The sequence below is a fragment of the Sparus aurata genome, chromosome 5 (genome assembly GCF_900880675.1).
Source record: "Sparus aurata chromosome 5, fSpaAur1.1, whole genome shotgun sequence".
NCBI classification, from domain to species: Eukaryota; Metazoa; Chordata; class Actinopteri; order Spariformes; family Sparidae; genus Sparus; species Sparus aurata.
The window spans coordinates 7,247,829-7,270,026 of NC_044191.1; the positions used below are offsets into that span (position 1 = coordinate 7,247,829).

The 22,198-nt window shown below is 40.4% G+C and overlaps 1 protein-coding gene across 1 annotated transcript; it reads right to left on the reverse strand.

Moving 5' to 3' along the window:
- Positions 1–16,774: 16,774 nt before the first annotated feature.
- Positions 16,775–20,095, reverse strand: fzd10 (frizzled class receptor 10). The gene has a single exon (XM_030418312.1). It carries the CDS (start codon positions 19,247–19,249, stop codon positions 17,498–17,500), a length of 1,752 nt encoding a protein of 583 aa, XP_030274172.1. The 5' UTR covers positions 19,250–20,095; the 3' UTR covers positions 16,775–17,497.
- Positions 20,096–22,198: the final 2,103 nt, after the last annotated feature.

Consider the following 22,198-nt stretch of genomic DNA (forward strand, 5'->3'; position numbering starts at 1 on the left):
AATGAAAAAATCATTCAAATCTAACGCCTTTCGTAGTCCACCAAGCATTTCTGGAGCTTCGCAGCAAAACAGTGTTGCAGCTTTCTCCTACACAAGCAAAATACCTGGGGACGTAAAGATGTAAAAAAAAAAAAAAGACACTCCAGTTCCACTTAATAATACTAAGACCTGTTGTGGGCCGTCTTGGTGACTTAAGGGTTAAGGTTAAGGGTTAAGGTGATTGTTTCATACTGTAATCACAACAGCTTGATTCTGGGTGGATTCTATGATGCATGTCGTCCATTTCTCTTAGGCCTCATTCCTGGTCACCTCACTACTGTCCAGCTTCAAAATAAAGACAGAGATTTGCAAAATATCACATTAAAAACATGTACCTGATGTGGTGTTGTGGTACTGTATTTCTCCACTAAAGATGCCCCAGAGGAGTACTTTCCCAAAATTGAAGGTGGATAAATGTGTTTTTTTTTTTTTTTTTTTGTCACGCTGGTTGTGACACATTTTCAGGCGGATGTGGGAACTAGAACAGTGGCATAGGTCAACATCAGCAGTCCCAACCATTATTTTCTGTGGTCTGGTGCCTATGTTGTAATATATACAGGATGAAGGAGTAGGGTGTAATCAGGATCCCACAGGACCAGTATACGACCCACTATGGTCTGACTGCCACAGCCACAGGAAGGATGTAAACCCTGACAGACAGACTCTGAGTGTGTGTTTGTGTTTGAGTGTGTGGGAGAAAGAAAAAAAAAAAAAAAAGAAAGTCAAAGAAGGGACTGAGGGGGAGAGCATTTTGGAGAGAACAGTATGTTTTTGAGTGTCAGGGCCTCCTCTGGCCCTCAGGCTATACTAGTCTCTCCCTCTTTACTTTCTCTCTCCCCCCTCTCGCGCTCCCTCTCTCTCCGACGTCTTGCTCTGTGATTTATGCCTAACCTCTGTAATTACAGTGCCAACCGCAGCAGCCTTCAGGTTCAGATAGGGTGAAGCACAGACATGCCCCATCACCTGAGAGCAGCCACTCGCCAGCTCTACTGTTAAGTACAGCTGCAATTTTCCCTTCAGCCTAATCTCCTTGACATTGGCTCTTGGAACATATTTGTGTGACAACAAGACATCGCAGTGCCAGACATCAGTCAATTGTTTTCCATCAGATGACACGGTAAGGTTATGAGGAACGTATGCGCTGCGAAATGTGAAGAAAAAATTAATTTCTGTTGATAGATTTTTGCTTTTATCAGTGACTTTTATCAGCTTTACTTTTACTGTGTTCCATAAACAGACTAGTGGTAGCTCCAAGTAATAATGAGGCATAACTGGTGCAACAACCCCTCGCCCGAGCTGCTGGATGAAATATGATTGGCGGGTATTTGGACTTGGTCGACTGCAGTGTCGATTCACCACCTGAACTGACATGTCCTTGGCTATAAAACAGCAGATCCCCCAACAAAGAGGAAATATATCTGTTGCCATGCATTTTCAGAAGGGAAGCCTTTGGATTTTTAGAGCCTGCTCTTCATTGCACTGTACATGTATGGGGATGTCCATGACACACCAGGCATTGTCAGTGGACAGAAAGCTCTCTTTGGCAGGCCCCTCAGTGAAGCAGCACGATACAAAGTCAGACGAAGAAAAGAAAAAGAGGAAGAAAGAGAGAATGTGCCCACATGAGTGTGACATAGTGCTGCCTGCCGGACTGATTTGCTCACCATGACAACCGCGCAGAGGGGGGGTGCGGGGCTGGGGGACCCCCTGGCTTTTCGGTGGACACAATACAAAGAGGCACGGCTGTCTTAACCTCTGTGACATCCCTGTTGTCAGTGGGTCAAATCCTTGAATATCAATGAACTGACTCAGTGCCCCTTGCAGTGGTCCTCAAAAGTGTCCAACTCTCATAAGAAGCACTGGCTGTCCTCTCTGACCCTTACTGACCTGCTTCCAGACTCTTGCCAGACTGATTCCACAGGGTTAAACAACACTTAATCAGCACACACGCATTCCTGCTCCGAGTTTAAAGTTGGCTCAGTTACTTTGTTGTCTGCTAGATCAGTAATTTCTAACCAGAGACACTTCTGCTGCAGGGGATACTTCTGCAGCTGCCAGGTGGAAAGACCCTGGAGTGACTCTGCTCATCTGAATAAAAAATGAAATGATGACTTAAATAAGAAAACTATATCCACGTTTTTGTTTGCAGGTGAAAAACAAACGTAATCAGGCTAATCTAACAACAAAAAACTGTACAGGAGACACCTCTGACCTGTGTCATTTGTAACCAGTGTTAGGTAACGTTACTTTTAAAAGTAACTCATTACATTACAAGATTACTGACATTAAAAAGTAATTTTTACATTACTGTGTTATTTAATGAGAAAGGAAAATGCGTTACAGCACTATAGAGTTACCAAAAATTAAGGCAGAACCCTTTTTGGCGGCTCATTGCGGCATGTCAGTCAAATAGACCCGGCGGTGTGTAACCACCTATACATGTACCTTTGAATGTATTGACTTAACTGTCTTTTGTAGCCTTCTTTACAGCCAACAATCGGTAGTACTAAATAATGGATTACTTGAATTGCAGAACTAACGTATTACTAAATTCGAGTACTCTAATGGATAACTTTGTAACAAGTTACCCCTAACACTGGTTGTAACACTTTAAAGCCTTAAGTTGCCATAGCATTTGCATTAAAACAGCTTAGAAAGTGAGAAAACATGTCAAAATCACTTGCTAAAAGTAATGGATAAAGGCTTTAAATAGAAAGCTGTGATCAAGATAAATATTTGAAAGAGTTAAAAGTACCGGATAGTGATCTAAAATGAAAAATGAAATAATTAACCAAAAGAAATTACTACAGCTTAAACATAGTTAATAGTTCAAAGTAATGATTAAAATGGAATTAACATTTGAAAAAATTGCTCAAAGTAGGCTAGCTTGGAAAAAATAAAAAACTTTTGCCCTTCCTGGGCAAACATTTTCTGACCGACTTCATCAAATATGCACACTCACTCTTTGTATAACTGAAAGATGGCGAGCAGATTGACTGACTGTAACGGAAAGGAAATTTGCAACTTGAGTCGCATGTCGCAACAAGTCATGCCTCATGACTGAAAAAATGAACTAATTCATTACAAAAACAAACATATTAGAATTCAGATGTCCATCCATCCATTATCTTTAACCACTTGATCCCTTTTATTGGGTTGCAGGGTTTTTTGCTGGAGCCAATCCCAGCTGTCTCTGGGCAAGGGCAGGGTACTCCCTGGACAAGTTGCCAGCTCACCGCAGGGCCCTGACTGATGGCAGAGGCTGCCATGCAAGGTGTCAACCGCACATCAGGAGCAATTTGGGGTTCAGTATCTTGCTCAAGGACACCTCGATATGCAGCTCAGCTCAGCCCAGAGCAGGGATTTAAACCAGCGACCTTCCAATCACTAGCCAACCTGCTCTACCTGCTGAGCTACAGCTTAGGTTAGCTACAAATATCACTCATCAAACTGATTGATTGAAATAGCTGACATATTTTGCCAAAAGTCACCAATGAAAAGGTTTAATTTGTGTGCTAGGACAGGAAACATTTTAAAGAGTTAGCAAAAAGAATGGAGTGGATGGTTAACTAAAAATAAACATTTGAAATAATTAATCAAGAGAAACTGATGATACACAGTTGAATTAATTAACAGATACGGAAGTATACGTTTTTTGCAATCTGCCACCTTACCACTATGTGCCTCCTCCACACCGGAGGTCTGAAGTGGAAACATAATTTTCCTCCACCTAGTGTGTCCAAGTGGTATTATTGTTGATGCAGAATGAACAGATTGCTTTCTGTTTTTCTCAGAGTTGCCTAGCATTTGCCAACAACACAGGACCAAACTTGAATTTATTCATTCATTTTTCTATGATAAAATTCCATGTGTTTCTGAGTTAGGCTATGATGGATGTGAATAGTAAGTAGGTATTTGATTGGGATCTGACGTGGATGAGGGGGTACAAACCACTGTGATAAAAATCCGTTCTATACCAGACACCATAAAGTATTTGATCAAACACATTTACAGAGGATGTGAACAAGCTCCTGGTAATGTCAAAAAAACACAGCACCAATCAATTTAGTCCCCATCCGCATCAAGTCATGTGTTTCCTGCTTAATAGAACATTTTGTTGTCTGCTGCAATGCTCCTTTCTTTCCTTTGAAGAGCAGAAGAACAGAGACTCGTCTTCATGTTGTTTTGTGAATCTGGCCTGGTTGGTTCAAAGTGTTGTCTGTGACCCGAGGCTCTGATCAAACAGGGAGCTAAATTTAGTCCTTCATTTCCATGTCAGCCGTTCTCTCACTTATGATACACTATAATATGAACATTCATAAGCATGCCGCGCAGGTGTTGTGCAGTAAATATGTGGACACATAGTTTGCATGCTTTTGTGCAACACCCATTATCACAGAGCGCGATGGCATGCCTTTGGCTTGGGCCTGTCTTGTACTTATGACAGCTGTTTCGTGGACTACAATCAGGTTTTTTTTATTTGGCCATGCAAGTCCTAGTTATGCTCACATCTGCTCTTTGACATGTACAATGAAATAAATATTTTTACTTTCCTAAACCATTGCAACTAAAAATACAAGTGTTTTTTATTCAAGTGTTGACACGTTTAGGAACATAAACAAACCTCGAGCAGCCAGAAGTTCCACATCAAAAGCTCAGGAAATAAATGTCACTATGAAAAAAAAAAAAACGGTCTAAACTCCGAAAGTACCTATGTAAACAAAGGCTGCAGAGGGGCAATAGTGCTATAGTCGGGTTGTCATACTGCAATCACAGATCTCACTCTTTAAGTGGGCTGTTATTTTCCACTCAGGCCAGATAAGTGGGCCCTGACCCCTTCTCTGTGCAGATTAGCTGCTGCTGCCATCACTCCCATTACTATTATCAGGACCAGACAATCTGGCCTGCCACCAGCGTCCAGGAAACCAAGATTCTTTTTACCATGCTAAAGCTTGATTACTCAAAGGAACACATGCACTGGTATCAGATACGGTTGCAAAACCCAACAATAAAGTCATTTATCATCTCCTCAACTGTTCCTCGATACTTATCCCAAATTGCTTCCAGTCTTGTCACTGCATAAAGCAAGCAGGGAGCAAAATGGGACCTTGTCTTGGACTGCTGTAGAGCAACACATGTTCTGTGTTGTGCATGCCCACTCATATAAACTTGATGCCCGAAGAAAAAAGAAAATCTCTGCAAGGATTCTGGGCATGCTGAAGTGAACTTGGCCAAAACCTGAGCAGAATAAACATGAGCAAGTTGACAAACAATGTAGTTGTGTTGCTTTGTATTTTACCATTATGTAAAAGTGAGATTTTGAATTGCAAATCTTATCAATGTGGATACCAAGTAACTGAACACCACAGCTTATTATGGGCAAACCAAATGCAAGAAAAGACAAGGTATGATTTTTTTTGGTTTACTTCCTTCTGCTATCATCATGTGTTCATATTAAAAAATATATCAGCTGAAGTACAGAAGTTCTTTAAATAATTGTACTACTTGTTTTATACTACTTGATCCATCTTTTAATGTAAAAAAGTTAGAGAGTTCAATCAGAGGATAGCAATTTGTTAATTTTCCACAGGGCTGATGGACTCGGCTTGTTTGATTCACCTGCGACTGGCAAACAGTCTCTTTTTGCTCTTTTAAGAGCTCTGGTCAGTGCAATAAATTCCAACTCTTACCAACCTCAGTTAGATGAAGGATTGATAAGTCAGACAGACTAGACTAAGGCCCCATTCAGACAGAATACAGTGAATCAAGTAGCAGCTGACTGGAGTAAAAATGTTGAAGCAGAATCAACTTTGGAGTACTGCATGAATGACTAAAAACAGTGAATGGAGTGTTATGTAATGCAACATGTATTCACCCCCTGTTTAAAACACGTTGTAATGATAGGCCTTGCATCCTGGTTGTTCATTAAAAGCAAATGTTTTTTTTCATCTGTTGATGTGGCCAATTTCTTCAGGATGTATGCTGAATCCTACTATGGCAAAGGCATGACCCACTGATCATAGGCTGGGGAGAAGAAGGTCATTCGTAGGTGTACAAACAGGATGTCTATATGCCTCACATCCAGGTTGTCTACTGTTATTTTGGTCATTTTGCTGACAACCCCCATCATCTCCCCTCAAATCGCCTATTGACAACAGGGTCGTGGGCCAAGGCTCATTGATGCACGTGAGGAGCGAAGACTGGTCTGTGTGGTCCAATTCAACAGACGAGCTACTGTTGCTCAAATTGCTGAAAAAGTTAATATTGGTTCTGATAGAAAGGTGTCAGAATACACAATGCATTGCAGTTTGTTGCGTAGGGGGCTGTAGCCATTTTCTTTTACATCACATGTATGGCTGGGTGTGCGTGTGTCGCTTACCTGGGGAACACATGGCACCAGGATGCACTATGGGAAGAAGGCAAGCCAGCGGAGGCAGTGTGATGCTTTGGGCAATGTTCTGCTGGGAAACCTTGGGTCCTGCCATCAATGTGGATGTTACTTTGACACATACCACCTACCCAAGCACTGTTGCAGACCATGTGCCCCCTACAAGGAAACAGTACTCCCTGATGGCTTTGGCCTCTTTCAGCAGGATAATGCACCGTGCCATAAAGAAAAAATGGTTCAGGAATGGTTTGAGGAGCACAACAATGTGTTTGAGGTGATGACTTGGCCTCCAAATACCCCACATCTCAATCCAATCGAGCATCTGTGGGATGTGCTGGACAAACAAGTCCGATCCATGGAGGCCCCACCTTGCAACTTACAGGACTTAAAGGATCTGCTGCTAACATCTTGGTGCTAGATACCCCAGGACACCTTCAGCTGCTAGTGGAGTCCATGCCTCGACGGGTCAGGGCTGTTTTGGCAGCAAAAGGGGGACCAACAATATTAGGCAGGTGGTCGTAATGTTATGCCTGTTTGGCGTATATAACTTTTTTCATTCTACCAGACTACACCTACAAACTTCTCACGGGAGCACGGCATGTAAATGTCCTTCTTAGGTGAGCTGTAGGACTATCATTAGCCGGTTTAGTTAGCTTAGTTAGTTAGCCTCTTGTTCATGAGTAGATGCACTCTTCTTTGCCGTGGTTTTGCAGAAGTTCAAACATAAACTGCTCACAACAAAGTCTGTGGATTATCTTGAGAAACCGGGTCATGATTTCCTGAAAGAAAAGTGCATCTAGTGCTATCTTATTCCATAATATTGGAGAGAAGACATACATCTGTAAGGCCAACATCTCCATAACCCATCAACTCACACCAAAAACATCTAGATGGATAAAAAGATTAATAAAATAATTGATTTTGGGGGGGAACCATCCTTTCAAGACTGCTAATGTTAACTCAAGCAAGACATAGATGGCATCGAAAATGATCTGGTGTGAGAATTTGTAATTAAGTTGTGTTACTAATTCATTATTAAATGGGTAGTAGTAGTAGTAGTAGTAGTGCTATTATGTGTCTCTGTGTCTTGAGTTTATGTAAAAATTGTCAAATGTCTGCTTAAACTATATTCAGCCAGCAGGACCAGGATGTTTTCTCCAAGTTTATGTGAGAGATGATAGTGTAGCTTCCTTTCATGTTCTCCCCCTCTGTGCCAGCTTTCATTGTTAAGTTTGCTGAGAGCGTCTTTGAACCACAGGCATTTTCTCCCAGCGGTGCTCATGAGCCCTGCCAGATCCATCATCATCCCTCTCCCTCTGTCTATGCCTCCATAGCAGCTATAGTGTCTGCAATGTCACACACAGAAATATATACACATGTAGACAGTCTCCTGTTGTGGCTCTCTCCGGCTCGCTCCACCAATGCTGTCACTGCCTACATCAAATTTTCTGAACAACGCCACTTAAACGACAAAAAGAAGCATTGGTACACATTTGCTTACAGCCACATATACATGCAGTAGTACACTTAACATGAATCTCATTGATTTTCTGAAGCATACTGAATTTCAAAGACAATCAGTCAACACAACCAGCCTATATATGTGCAGGGCTGTATATATGAGAGTGTCCGCTGACAAAAGAAAGCTGCCCCTTTGATTCAGCTGTGTTTTAAAATGATGAGAGCAGTGTGGATTAGGAAGGTGGTAGATTAGAGTCTGCAGCTAAATCACCATGGCGAAACCTTGCTTCCAGCTGACACCAGACGATTCACATCCCTCTAGCCACACAATCTCTCGCTTCCTCAGTCACGTTGCAGCGCATGGGTACCAGCGCTCCTTGTACTACTTCTTCCTTACATCTGACGGTGTTGTGCTGAATGTTGCATATCCGTCTTTGTGGCGGCAGAGAACGTCAGCATTGCGTTTTACTTGATGTTCTTGACAAAAAAAAAAATGTGATAGTTTGAAATGTTTGGAAATGAGCTAATTCCCTTTCTTACAGAATAAGATGAGGAGAGTGATACTACTCTGGCATTTGCACACCAACTATACAACCAGCAGCCAGTCATCTTAGCTTTGCAGTATTACTACATATCGATTGCTTCAGGAATTAGTCTATAAACCGATCAGTCAATTAGTTTTTAAATGGGTTAAACGCTTAAAATAAGGTCTGTGGTTTCATGCTTTGTTTTACGATACAAGATTATTTCAAAAACATACATTTATACTGTCAACACACTGCAGAATGTTGTATTTTGAATTCCAATGCTTCGACTGAAATATTTTTTGAAATAAATGTTGTCTTTCCTGTAATACTTTTGTTTCATTCCACTTCATAGCCATGTTAATGCATATTGCAAATGCATACATCATCCATGATTAGCTACGAGCTTAAGTCAAACTGTGGTGGCAAGATGGACTGAGCACAAGTGCTAGCCACTTATGTTGCTTAAGCAACACCGCTGAAGTGTCCAAAGCACCTGCTAGCAATAGCAGAAAACGCCACAAAACAATAAGCTAAAAAGAGTAGGCCTTATGCTGCTGTATTTTAACGTCAGTTGTACTTGGAGAGTCTAATATTTTCTGAGGTGGCATATGGTGTGAAAAGTTTGAGAAACTATTGTGTATAGTGCAGTGTATTGGGAAGCTAGTGAGAGTGAAACTGAAGTCATGTGACAATATGTCATCCCTGCAGCACTATAGCATCCAAGCAGCTAGCCTGGCTCTTTCTTAAAAGGGCTCTGTGGAACTCCTGTGCTGTGCTTGTAGCTGGTTGTTGGTTTATGTCACTGGAAACCATTTCGAAACTAACTTTAGCTACTGTTGCTCTCTGTTAGCGGAGAGGCACCGAGACGAGGCACTGGAGAACATACATACAGTCACATCCTTTGGACTGCTGGCGATAATTCAACCCGAGTCCTTTTCAAAGAGATCGACAGTCCAGCAGCATTAAACAACTTCAACAAATCATCCACAGGTTTGTGCATTCAACCGAGAGAGACAGGGAAGATCTCATTTTTCACGTCCCGTTGCAATCTGCTCACGTATGGCCAATAAAAAGGAGAGCTCCTTTAAAGTAACAAAATCCTGACTTTAGAGGTTACCTTGAGAGGCAGATGGATTAAGGAGATCACATCATCACATCATGACACATCACATGTGAACTCCATCAAATCCATTTTATCAGGCTTCAAGCTATGTGCTTGTGGCAGCTTAATATTTAAAAGTGGTATTGATCATCTCATCTAACTCTCAGAAAGAAGGTGAATGATCTTTTCCCAGAATGTTGTGCTATTGGTTTGGGGATTAATGCCTTTGTTCTTCATAGTTATTTCTTCAGCTTCTGTTGACAGTTTTGTCTGGCAATGGAATAGAAAAAAACATTATTAAGTATACATCGAAAGAGAAGATGATGAAGCAGCTTAATCTACGGTTGCATTTTAATGTGGTCTGGTGTCTACTCTTTAAAATCGTCTTGCACATGGTTATCTGATGTCAGTATGTTTCACAGTGCACATTGTGTTTATCAAGGGATTTTCTAAATGATTTCTAAGAAAATATCTTTGATGAGTATCTGCCAGCTATTGGTGTTTTCATCTCTATCACATGAGGTGTGCCAACAATCAGTTTTCATGCTTTTACATGCACCGAAAACAAAAACAAAAGAGAGAGAGAGAAAGTATGGGAGGAGCCTGACATAAAAAGAACAATGCATGAAAAGTAGCTGGAGTCGCCATGCTCCGGTCTGTCTGATTCTGTTGAACTAGTCCTGTGGGGAAGTGCGTCGCTGTCCTGCTTGTATGCAGGGGGAGTGTCTGTTTGCACAGGTCTCTGTCAGTTAACACTAATCCGCCTGATCTCCACCTCAAAGTCACTCACTTCTCCACATGCAAATAAACATATTCAGTCCTCTTTCAAACCAAAGCCACTATCAAACACTTGTTTGATCAGCAGAGGGCCTGCGAAGCGGTTCATTATGCATTTGAAAAAGTGCCCTGCCCCCGCCTCGCAGGCAGAAAACTCATTGTTGCCAGGTTTTTATGTAATTACTCTCACCTTCAGCAGTGGCTGGGAACAACTGCTTTCCACAGCAGACTGAGGTGTGTGTGTGTCTATGAGCTGTTAGCGCTTGTAACTGCAGATTGGGCACATATAATGTACTCTTACATTGCCCTAGATTCTTTGCTACATAGATCGATTCAGAACTTGAAGCCCACCCACACCTCCTTCAACCATAATCCTCAGAACTCAGGCTTTATGTAGCAGAAGAACTTGAGGGATGAAAGAGTGCTTTCATTGCATTCTCTGATAACACTTTGGTCTGTGAAACTTGCAGCTCTCTCTGTAAAGTTTGTTCATCAATAACCCTTTTACCCCATGTTACTTCTTCAGCTTCAACAAAGCTGTTTCAGTTGTCATGGTGTACTAGCTATTTTTCTTCTCTGCTACTACAGCCAAAGGAGGCAGAGCTCTCCAAAAGGCGACAGATTTACATTTAGAGCAGCTGTCTAATAAGAGGAACGAGTGCCAAGAATCAGTATGGTGTAGCGCATTAGGAGCATACATGTTGGAAGACACCCACCCATCCCCAAGCACAAGCAAAATTCCTTTGTGTGTATGTTGTGTGTGTCATGTATGAGTCTATGACATTGAGAGGCTAAGCACTGCTTTCCAAACAGACAGGCCTGAACTGGTAAACAGGTGCTGCTGGAGCAGCTGAGGATGAGGACATGGGGCGTCTCCACAAAGCCTGATCAAAGAGGAGCTGCCTCAGCCGCCAGTCATCCCTGCAACTTGATTTATGTCACCGTGTCAAAGAACTTTATGACTGCTTGCAACATCAGCAAACAAAGAAAAGGTACACAGGTTCCTCCACAGCCTTAGAAACAATAACATGGCACGGAGAAAAGGGGGGAGTCATTTATTGTTACTGTGGCATAGATTTAAGGGCTTGATGAGTGACGAAATCAGCCTTTGACATGCAGACGAGGCTTAATTGTCCCGTCATTTTATTTCGTGTTTTACTCCACAAACTCACTCAACATCAGCTCAATTTTTGAGTGTTAAAAGCTGAATGTCCTGGCCTGCTGGCACATCAGTCACATTGAATTAAATCTAGTGATTATCATCGGTCTGATGCCGTTTCAACAACACCGATCACAGGCAGGGGCTCATTTTTGCCAAAACATCATAAGGAAACACAGCCTCCTCTTCTCCTGCCGGGCATAGCAGAGGGAATGAGAGACAGGAAGTAGATGGGTGTGGGGTGACGGCATTCATTCCGGTGGAGTTTATGAATTTGTGTGTCTGAGATTCATCAGCGTTAGTCACATGGTTGTGGTGGGTTTCCCCAGTTTGCCAGTTAAACATGCCATCACAAAGAACAGAACTTGATCAGCAATAGCAGACGAAAGATGTTTCGGTCTGCTGCCAGACACGCTTGGCTGGATAAACTGTGATCGGATGAAATAAGATCTATACTTTTAAAGGCCTAAATCCAGTAAAACATACAGTTCAGTTTGATTTTCAAAATAAATAAATTAAAAAAACTTTCTTGCTAGAAATACTTTGCCCTTGCTCTGAGCAGGATTTTTCCCTTTGAAGAGAGGAGAAGAAGAGAAGTGAAGGCTGCTTGGCTGAAGAAGCCCTGGAGGGGGGTGGTAACTGTCATTTATATTTACAGCCTTCCCACACACCTCAGGGGCTGTTATCCAGGTGGCCTCTGTTGAAGCTCTCAGAAGCACTCACACCTTTCTCGCAACTCGGAGTATCAATAGACAGTGGCTGACTTTGATTCAGCCACATAAAGGTTGTGAGTCATGTGCTTTTGACTGTTAAAACGGGTTGGGTTGACGCTGGAACTTGAATGCCCTCCGGGAAAAAGCATTACTACACTTCTGAAACTTTATTAGACCAGAGAGGACTCTGCCATAGGTTTTAACTCTCAAAAAGGATTTGAAAGTAAGGCTGATAAAGGCAACAAAGGGCCTATACTACAAAACTGAACCTTTTTTTTCAAATACTAAAAAGCATAATTTCATTCTTATGCTTACTAACCTGTCACTATTCCTACATGTGATCAGTCTAACCAAAAGTTACACTTGAGTCAGATATAGTGTTAAATATATTAACATGGTAAAAGTGAAAGCCACTCATATGAGTAGTGCTTGAGTCTTTAAGCATCTGGTAATAAAAGTACTTGTTGTATGTACATGTTTGTATTCTATGTAAAGCTCACTTCCTGGAGAAATATGGTTGATTGTTGACTCAAATCTTCAGATTGTCAAATACTAACACTTTGGGTTAGTGCCCAACCTGAGCTGTCAATAGAAGTCACATTTTATTTGTTGTAAAGCAGGGCTGGCCAAAGTGGGGTCTGTGGTGTTTCAGGCAAAACGAATACAAGAAATTAATGAAAAAAATAAATTATACATCAATTTTTGTGTGTGCAGTTGTTCTGTGATAATGTGAATATGCCTGGCAGAGGGACACTTTGTACAGGGGGTCAGTCAATTAAAGGTGTCAAGATGTGTTTACAGGTTTTGGGGATTTCTTCTACATGTTCGCAAAAGTAGTATACAGCCTTTTGTGGCTGCTGAGGAAGCTGCACGTAATTTGATGAATTGTCACTCAGTGGCTGAGTTGCATTATGGGTGATGTAGGTGCCTGGTTTTGAAAAGAAAAAATAAATTGGGTAGAATAAAAATAAAAAAATCTCTCCGGTTCTGCTGTACTGAGTTTGATGATTGTTCACCCTCCATAACGCATCAAACAGTGTTAAAAGACTGCATTGCTAAACTAGCGGACTGCTTTTCAAAACTTGGTGCCCACATTATCAACAATGCAATTTGGTCACAGAGCAACATCACTGGAGGCAATCCATCAGATTACATGCAGCTTCCTCAGCAGCCACAAAGGGCTTTATACTACTTTTTCACACATGTGGTAGTACCTCCCAAAGCCTGGAAAACTATAGCTTTACCCTTTCATATTAGGATCTTAACACCATTGAAAGTTTTAGTTTTTTTTTGCATCAAATTTACTTATGTATAAAGGGACAAGTAAAAGTTAAGTACATTTATGCATATATTTACATGTATGCTTACTATTATTGATCAACTGATCCTGGCAATTTATCTGATTAGATTTTTAGTATATTTCTGTTCATCGGTGTTGTATTGTTTTTTGTTTGTTTGTTTGTCTGTTCAATTGCAGATAAAAAAAAAAAAAGGAAAACCTTAATCTAAAATTGTATTACTTTGGCTCTGATGCAGCATGCAATCTGAAAAGTAACAATAAAAGTGGCAATGAGAGTAGTGGAGCTAAAACAGTGTTGTAAAAAATACCCCCAAAAACCAAAAGTTATGATATGTTAAAATATTACTTTGGCAAATACTGGGAAATTATTTAAAAGTGACAGTCTTGAGTAAAAGTCTTAAAGTATCTGATATAAATATACTCGAATATCAAAAATAAAAGTTCAAGTAAAAGTAAATAATACTTTTTATATCATACATATACATGTACCTGTATGTACATACTGTATGGGTTGAGCGATTATAAAATAAAGATATTTAGTATTTTTCTGATTATTGGAATCTGCTGTTTTTTTAATCCACTTAGAGATAAATTCATTTTAAAATGTGCTACTTTTGCCCTGCAAAGAAACTTAAAAGTTTCTATGGTAAATAAAGTTGAAAAAACTACAAAATTCTGCCTTCAAAATGTAGTGGAGTAGAAGTATGAAGTAGCTGATGTAAAGTACAGCAACCTCTGAATTGTACTTCAGCACAGTACTTGAGTAAATGTCATTAGTTACATTACATCATTAAGTAAACAGTACAATATTTCCCTCCAAAATGTTAAGAAGTGGAAGATAAAGTAATAAAATAATAAAGTAATAAAGAAAATGGTAACACTCAAGTAAAGACAACTACCTCAGTACTCAAGAATGGTACTTAAGTAAATGTTACCTTCCATCACTGCATGTGTTTCCATCCTAAAAGGTTGAGATACTGTACTTGTAAATGACTTTTAAGTATCCATGTTCTCCTGTTGCTCTGACAGCTCTGTGCTGCTAACAGTCAAGACCAGACTTGTTGCTCTCGATGTGTGTACCTTAAAACTGTTGACGGTGTAAGGATCATTTAACACCAAACATCTCAGGACACCACACAATGTATTCAGTCTGTTCACGCTTTAAAAAGCCACTTCAGTCAATATGTAACTACTTCAAATCCTGGCCAGATGTGTCTTTAGAAATGCCACCGTGCCCTGCTGATAAGATAAGAAGAGATGACTGATATTCTGTATTTTTGGGTTTGCAGCCAATCCTCTTCCCTTTAAATGGTCTAATCCTGTCCTGAAGGACAGCTGGATTATTGTATAACCCCTTCATTGATACACACCGACACATGCAACACAGCAAGGAAGGGTGATTAAGGGGGGTACAAGATGAGATTGGATTTAAATAAAGTTGTATATCCACTTTAGTTGAGGTGAAAAACTATACAGAGGGTTATGGAAATATCCAGCATGAAGACAGTGACAGGTTATCAGAACTCTGATGTAGACTGCAGCTAGGACATTTAGTCAAACACAACCAGCAAATGTTAATTTGTTCTTTGGATGACATTGCCATCTTCGTTTTGCGCTGTATGACTATGAAAAGTTTTTTCCCCCATCAAATATAGTATGGATTTTGTTTGCAAAATTGTAACCAAACCTGAAAAAAAAATGTTTTGATAATTTCACAGGAATAAACTTTAAAGTGTTAAAATCACTCCCAACTTAACATGGGATTTAAAATTCAATCACAAATGTCAAATTGTTTCCGAATAAAACATCCAAAAAAAAAAAAGAATAGAGATGCTGCTATTCAGTGATGGAAGGTAACTAAGTACATTTACTCAAGTTCTGTACTTAAGTCAATTTTGAGGTACTCTGAGTATTGCTTCCACTCCACTGCATTTTGGAGGCAAATACTGTGCTTTTTACAGCACTACATTTATATAATAACTTTAGTTACTAATTACTTTGCAGATTGCATGCTCTATCAGAGCCAAAGCACCCCTCTTTGAAATTAATTTATTTCATTTGCGGTCAGATATAAAAATACTGACTCAGATTATCAGAATGCCGAATATTGGATGTGACTATATATATCTATCTATCTATCTATCTATCTATCTATCTATCTATATATATATATATATATATATATATATATATATATATATATATATATATATATATATATATGTATATATATATATTTATATATATATATATATATATATATACATATATATATATACACACACACACACACACACACACACACACACATTTACACATATATATACACACACATATATATATGTATGTAAATGCATGTATTTCACTCAAGTATGACTTTTGGGTAATCTTTTACAACACTGCACTACATCTATGCATAGGTATAGGCACACATTTCCCATTATTTCCTTATAAATATTTATAAACAAAAGATAAAGATGGTGCCAAGATATCAAAAATTGATTTTGGAGGCAAAGATTTTATATTTTACTCGCTACATTAAGTTACTAGTTACTTTACAGATTACATGCTGCATCACAGGTAATGCAGCACACGTTCATGTTAATTCATTGGCAACTGGATTAAAAAAAAACACAGATTCCAATAATTGTAAAATTGCTGAAAACAGCATTGGCCAGGGTAACACCTAGTCAACCCTTAGTACTCATTATATACTGTAGAAACATGTAGCTATATATAGAATTCAGTTTCTTATTCTTGATACTTAAGTACATTTAATATATGGTACTTTAAGGCTTTTACTCAAGTACTTTCATATAGTTGACTAATATTTTACCATGATATCTTAACTTTCACTTGAGTAAGACGTTTTTTTTAATTTGCTTTCAGTCTCCTAAAGTCTATAATAAAAAGGGACACACGTAAACATCCCATTGTCATGTTATTGTTAACATTTAAGGAATAAGATACTGATAATAATGCTTCGGGTCTGTGTTGACTTAATAAAGTATGTGTTACATTTATGAGCTGTTCTGAAATAATCATAAAACCAGTCAGTTATTGCTTTAGTAAAATGTCTCTTTTGTCAGAAGTTATTCTGAAAGCCAAACACACTGTGAAAACCTAGCCCTGACATACCATCATATTCACAAATTGAGGTTAATGATTTAGATTTTTATGATGTATTAAAATGACTGTCTGCAGATAAACCGCAAGCGTGGAAAAGCAGAAGTGCTGCAGTAATAAAAGGACAAGCTTCATGCGGCTGGATGAGAATGGAGGGAAGAACACATAGTCGCAGCACACGATTGCAGCTTTACAAACATTTAAAACTAGAACGTTTTATTAATTTTTCTATAAAATCTGACGTTTTTAGAAATATATACAAACGTTCCCTTGTGCTATAAAACAGCAAAAGACAAAACAATGGAAAACTCAACTGTGTGTACAAATAACTTTTCAATAATGAGTGCTTGATTAATTTATGGCATGGATTTGCCTCATAATGGGCAGTTCTCAACAGCTGCTCTCACACCAGTTCAAACATATATGACACTGCCTCAATTTCCATTAAAAAGCCTCCAAACACAACACTCATCTCTCTGACCATTCGCCTCCATTGTCTGTGGGGTCCTTTTATTGTCTGTAATCTGTCACTAACAGTACAAGTGTCTTTTTCTGCCTGTGAGGAAAACATCTATTGCACATTATTCAAGTAACCCCATGGCACATCCAAATGGTTTATTCCACTCTTTTTGTCTCGGGAACAATACGATTTTTTTTTTCCCCTCAACCAAGTTCCTCAATAGGATAAGTGAATCCAGGAGTAGCAGATTTTTTTCCTCAAACAAAGGCAGCTCTTGTTGCATGAGATGGCTCAAGATACAAAAAAACCCCACATTTCATGGTCTTCAATGGAGTTTGCATAAATAAAACATAAACCTTAATTCTTTTGATGGCACTCTGATTACAAAGTCTCGTTTAGGTAAGGGCTTTACACGTATTTTTGGGTTTATACAAAGAGAGCCAGCTCAGACGCATGTCGGAGGAGGCCGTGTAGGCTCATACTTAGTACTGTGCCCTTTGAGAGATGGGTGAGGTTTGATGTAAGGCCTGCTGCTGGTGAACACACTGGCAGCCTTCCCCCTCGTCCTCTTCTTCAGCTTTCTGCTGAACACATTCTGCCAAGACTGCAGCGTCTTTGAGGTCCAGATCCACATGCCGCTCGTGATGCCCACCACCAACAGCATGAAGATCTTCACCATGAAGATCTCAACAGCAGGGATGGACGTCTTCATGACGCACTCATCTGACTCCGGCCCGCTGCTGTCTACGCACTTCTGCTCCCCTGCCAGGATGCGCCAGTAGTCCATGTTGAGCCTCTCATAGAAGTAGCAGGCGATGACGCAGGTGGCGGGGACAGTGTAGAGCACAGAGAAGACTCCTATGCGAACCATCAGTTTCTCCAGCTTGTCTGTGTTCTCTCCCTCTGTTTTCATGATCTTCCGGATGTGGAAGAGGGCCACAAAGCCCGACAGCAGGAATGAGGTGCCGATAATCAGGTAGCAGGAGAGAGGAATGAGAACAAATCCTGTGAGAGCTTTGACGTCCATGCTGCCCACATAGCACACGCCCGTCAGCTCGTCCCCCGCCACCTTCCTCATAACCAGAATCATGATGGTCTTGACGGCGGGGATGGCCCACGCTGCCAGGTGGAAGTAGCTGCTGTTGGCTTCAATGGCCTCATGACCCCACTTCTTCCCTGCAGCCAGGAACCATGTGAGGGTCAGGATAACCCACCAGAGGGAGCTGGCCATGCCAAAATAATACAGGATGAGAAACACAATAGTGCAGCCGGTGCTCTCCAGACCCTCCTGGATAATATACTGGACCCCATTGTCTCTGTCACAGGCTATTCTGTCAGCCCCCACAAAGAGTCGGATGAGGTAGCCCACAGAGTAAACACAGTAGGACATGGAGAGGAAGATGATCGGCCTCTCGGGATATTTGAATCTCTGTGGGTCTATGAGGAAAGTGAGCACAGTGAAGGCGCTGGAGACAAAGCAGAGGATGGACCAGATGGCTATCCACACCAGGGAGAACTGCTTGTCTCCCTGACTCCAGTACACGTCCACTTTGGAGTAGCATTTAGGGGCACATGACTCACTTTTCTCTACAAAGTGGAACTTGCCAGGATTGCTACAGGTCTGCTTGCTGCCACTGTCCTTAAGGTGCAAATCCTGCCCGCTCAGAGGCCGCTGTGGCCTGAAGTCAGGAGGCTGGGTGTGGGAGACTTTGGGAGGCTCGTCGGAGCCATTGTTTGGTGCCTCCATGCAGAGGTTGTTTGGGTCGTTTTTGGTTGGCAGCCGGGAGCAGTCCAGAGAGTCAGGCCAGGGGAAGCTAAACTGCTCCAAGATAGGTGAACATTTCAGTTTGACCTGCTCACACATCACTCTGCATGCTGGGATTGGGTTGGAAACCTGCTCCGTGCACATGGGTGCATACAGCGAACACAGGAAAAATTTGAGATGACTGTGACATCCAAACTGTATCAGCGTCGCAAACTCCTGCAGCTTTATCGCTGCCTCTTTTTGGTCGTCGTGGCCCATAAGATTTGGCATGCGAGTCATGTTGTAGCCAATGTCTTTACACTGGGGGATGTTGATCTGTTGACATCTCCCCTCTCCTGACCAGTCCGGGTCTATTGAGCTGATGGCTGATCCCCCACTGCTCCAGAGAACCAGCAGCACAGAGATGAGGCTCAGTTCAATAGATGAAATCATTGTGTCCTCTTGATTTAAAGAAAAAATTAGGCCAAATGTTCACCACCGCCAACAACACTCAGGTTTCTTTCATTAAAAAAAGTCAAACCTGGCTGCTCTTCCTCCGTCAGATAAATTGAAAAACTTACAGAACTATCTGCTGCAAGACCACCAGTTCCTCATTTTAGGTTTGGAGAGTTTATTAAAAACATAAATCCCGCAATGATCCGAAAATGCTTTCTCGTTGGGAGTAGCGTGCGTTCAGGTCCATGCTTTCATGCGCTCAGTTTGTCTCTGAAGTGTTGGAGCTACTTGTTCAGCCTCTTGCGCGTCGCATGTCGGTCCGCTGAGAGTGAAACTGAAGGATCATGTGTTCCGATTTGTTCCCGTCATGTTTCCAAACGACTCTCGCTTTCTGATACTTTTCATGAGCATCTGTGTGTGCAAAGCAGCGCGATTTCAGTCCTGGTGCGACAAGTTGGAAAAAAGAAACAAAAATAAATGTCCTCCGGTCCTTTACGCGGCGGGGACGGCTGCACGCGAGGCGCCGAAATAGTTAGTTAATCAGCGAAAAATAAAGTTCAATAAATATCCTCGGTGGTGGCAACAAATGTGTCCCAGAAATGCAGGATTATGCTCCTCCCGTCTGCAGGCAGTCGATGCGTTTGGTGGCAGCGCTCGTCTGAGCTGGTCGGAGCCTCCGTCCCGGTCTAACCTGCCAAAAGATCCGCCTTCAAAGACAGCTACTTTGCATAAGAAAGATGACACTGACACGCGGATTATTTTCAAATCGTGCGGAACAGCTTGTTCATTACAGCACTTTCAAAGGCTCACAGTGAACTTCCTTCTCTCTGTTTGTTTGTGCTGAGCCACAAACTTAAACTACAGCAGGACGAAGACACGTTTTATGAGATAACCAGAATGTTGCGCAATATGGCTCACAGGCGGTACCGGTCCAGACGCACCAAAACCACAGCTTTTGGATACAAGTCATGATTTCACTGCACATATGAGTCATATTTATTAATGACCCCATTGTGTTGCTTTCCGAAATGTTTAGAATTCATTTTACCTCCTTGAAATAGGAGACGAATAAGGAAAAACAGAACATTTAAAGTTTGCATGACTGTAGTCCATGCTTTTTGTGCAATTAACAACACATACATTTTTTCTTTCGTTTTGGACCAGTGCAACCTTCCATTTTGCATTACAGACTTCATACAGTATATGTTATCACTCAAACTAAGGATACACCAAAAAATAATGAGAGAATTCATATGAAAGTTGGTTCAGTTTTCTCCCTTCTGCACAGACAGACAGGACTGAAAAAGCATGGCGGCACAAACAGAGCTCATGCTTTTCTCCAGGGGCTGGAATAAGTATTTGGGTAAAAAGAATGACATTTCACTGTTAAAATAAAGCGCTTTTAGTAAAAACAAGCAACATAAAGGTATTATTCTGATTATTTGATTAACATCCAAGCAGCGTTCAACTGAGCTGATTTTAACTGCATTATATGCTGTTTTAATAGTTTACTCAATACAAATGCACCATATGTTGTGTTTTTCTCTGTGTGAAATCTCATCCTGCAAAGTTACTTGTAACAGCTATCAAATAAATGTAGTAACGTAAATATAATAACATAATCCTGAAATGTTTTTGAGTTTAAGAAAAAATCAGCAGTACAAAAGTAGCAATTACAAAAGTGATTTGTCCTTGTGTACAGTACTTGATAAAACATTTACTTTGTTACTTTTCATCATTGACATTGACAACTTCCTGTAGACTGACTGGAATCCTCCATAGTGATTTCTAGTATATTAAAACTAAAATATGATGATTATACCAAACCTCTCAAAATCATGCCTGCATAGTGAATGCTGATGTATAGTGTAATATGGAGATGAGTAAAATTTTCCCTTTAAATAATACTATATAATGTGATATGTAATAATATATATATACACACACACACACGTAAATGAGATGGAACTTTTGATTGTGAGTAAAAGATTCTGATGGGTTTATCACTTTAGTTCAACTGAATAGGCTTTATTCATTTATTAGTAGGCAAGTTGGCATTCAATATTCACACACATAACAACAACAGGAAGACAACTGAAATGAAAAATGAAAAATAACAGTTTTATTCGGTTGACAAAGAAAGTGTTTGTCAGTCTGTATGAAACTCTGATGTTAATAGAAGCAAGATTCATTTATAATGATGGCATAAATAATGTAGGATCAGTGTGTGTTCTATTTAATTTTATCATAGTGTAAAACTCAACAGCACTTTGCAGTCACATCCTGTCTTTTCCAATTAAGGAAGTGATCCAGTAAACAAATATGAGATTCCATTCCTTTTACTAAATTGTTAGTAAATTGCTGTGAGTCTTCAATTGCCATGTCTCACAGTGACAGTTTTAGTATTTTCATCACTTTGCCTGGCGTCCATTTCTCTAGTTAAGCCATAAATGAACCGTCACAGCAATGTCGTGAGTTTTGGCCCATATGACTTTTCACGGAACACAGAGCTATCTGTATCTAAATGCTGCATATATTGTCCGATATGCAGTACCATGTTTTTACAGAGCATAATGCACAAAAGAATGCTTGTGTATTGTTTAATTAGTTTGTTGTTTCAGTGCACTGATGTCATTCTTAGACAATTTATCATTCAAATGTAAAATCTCCTGCTTCCATTACAGACCTATCTAAGTGTTTGATAATTTGACATGTGTATATGTGTTATATGTGTTAAAAATACTGGCCAATATATCCACTGTATCGCTTGAAAACAGAATCTATTACTCCCTTCAGTTACTCCCTGCATTGGCCCCATATTTCAAGTATCAGTCAGGCTCTACTTTAGATCAGCTGGGAGCGATATCACAAATGCACCCGTAAATACTCCTTCTTACAATTTAATAAGATCCAATTTATCGGACGATGAACATTCTCCAAATAATA

What these genes read in the sequence shown, in the direction of transcription:
- fzd10 (XM_030418312.1), bottom strand. Translation starts at nt 19,249, where the DNA reads ATGATTTCATCTATTGAACTGAGCCTCATCTCTGTGCTGCTGGTTCTC.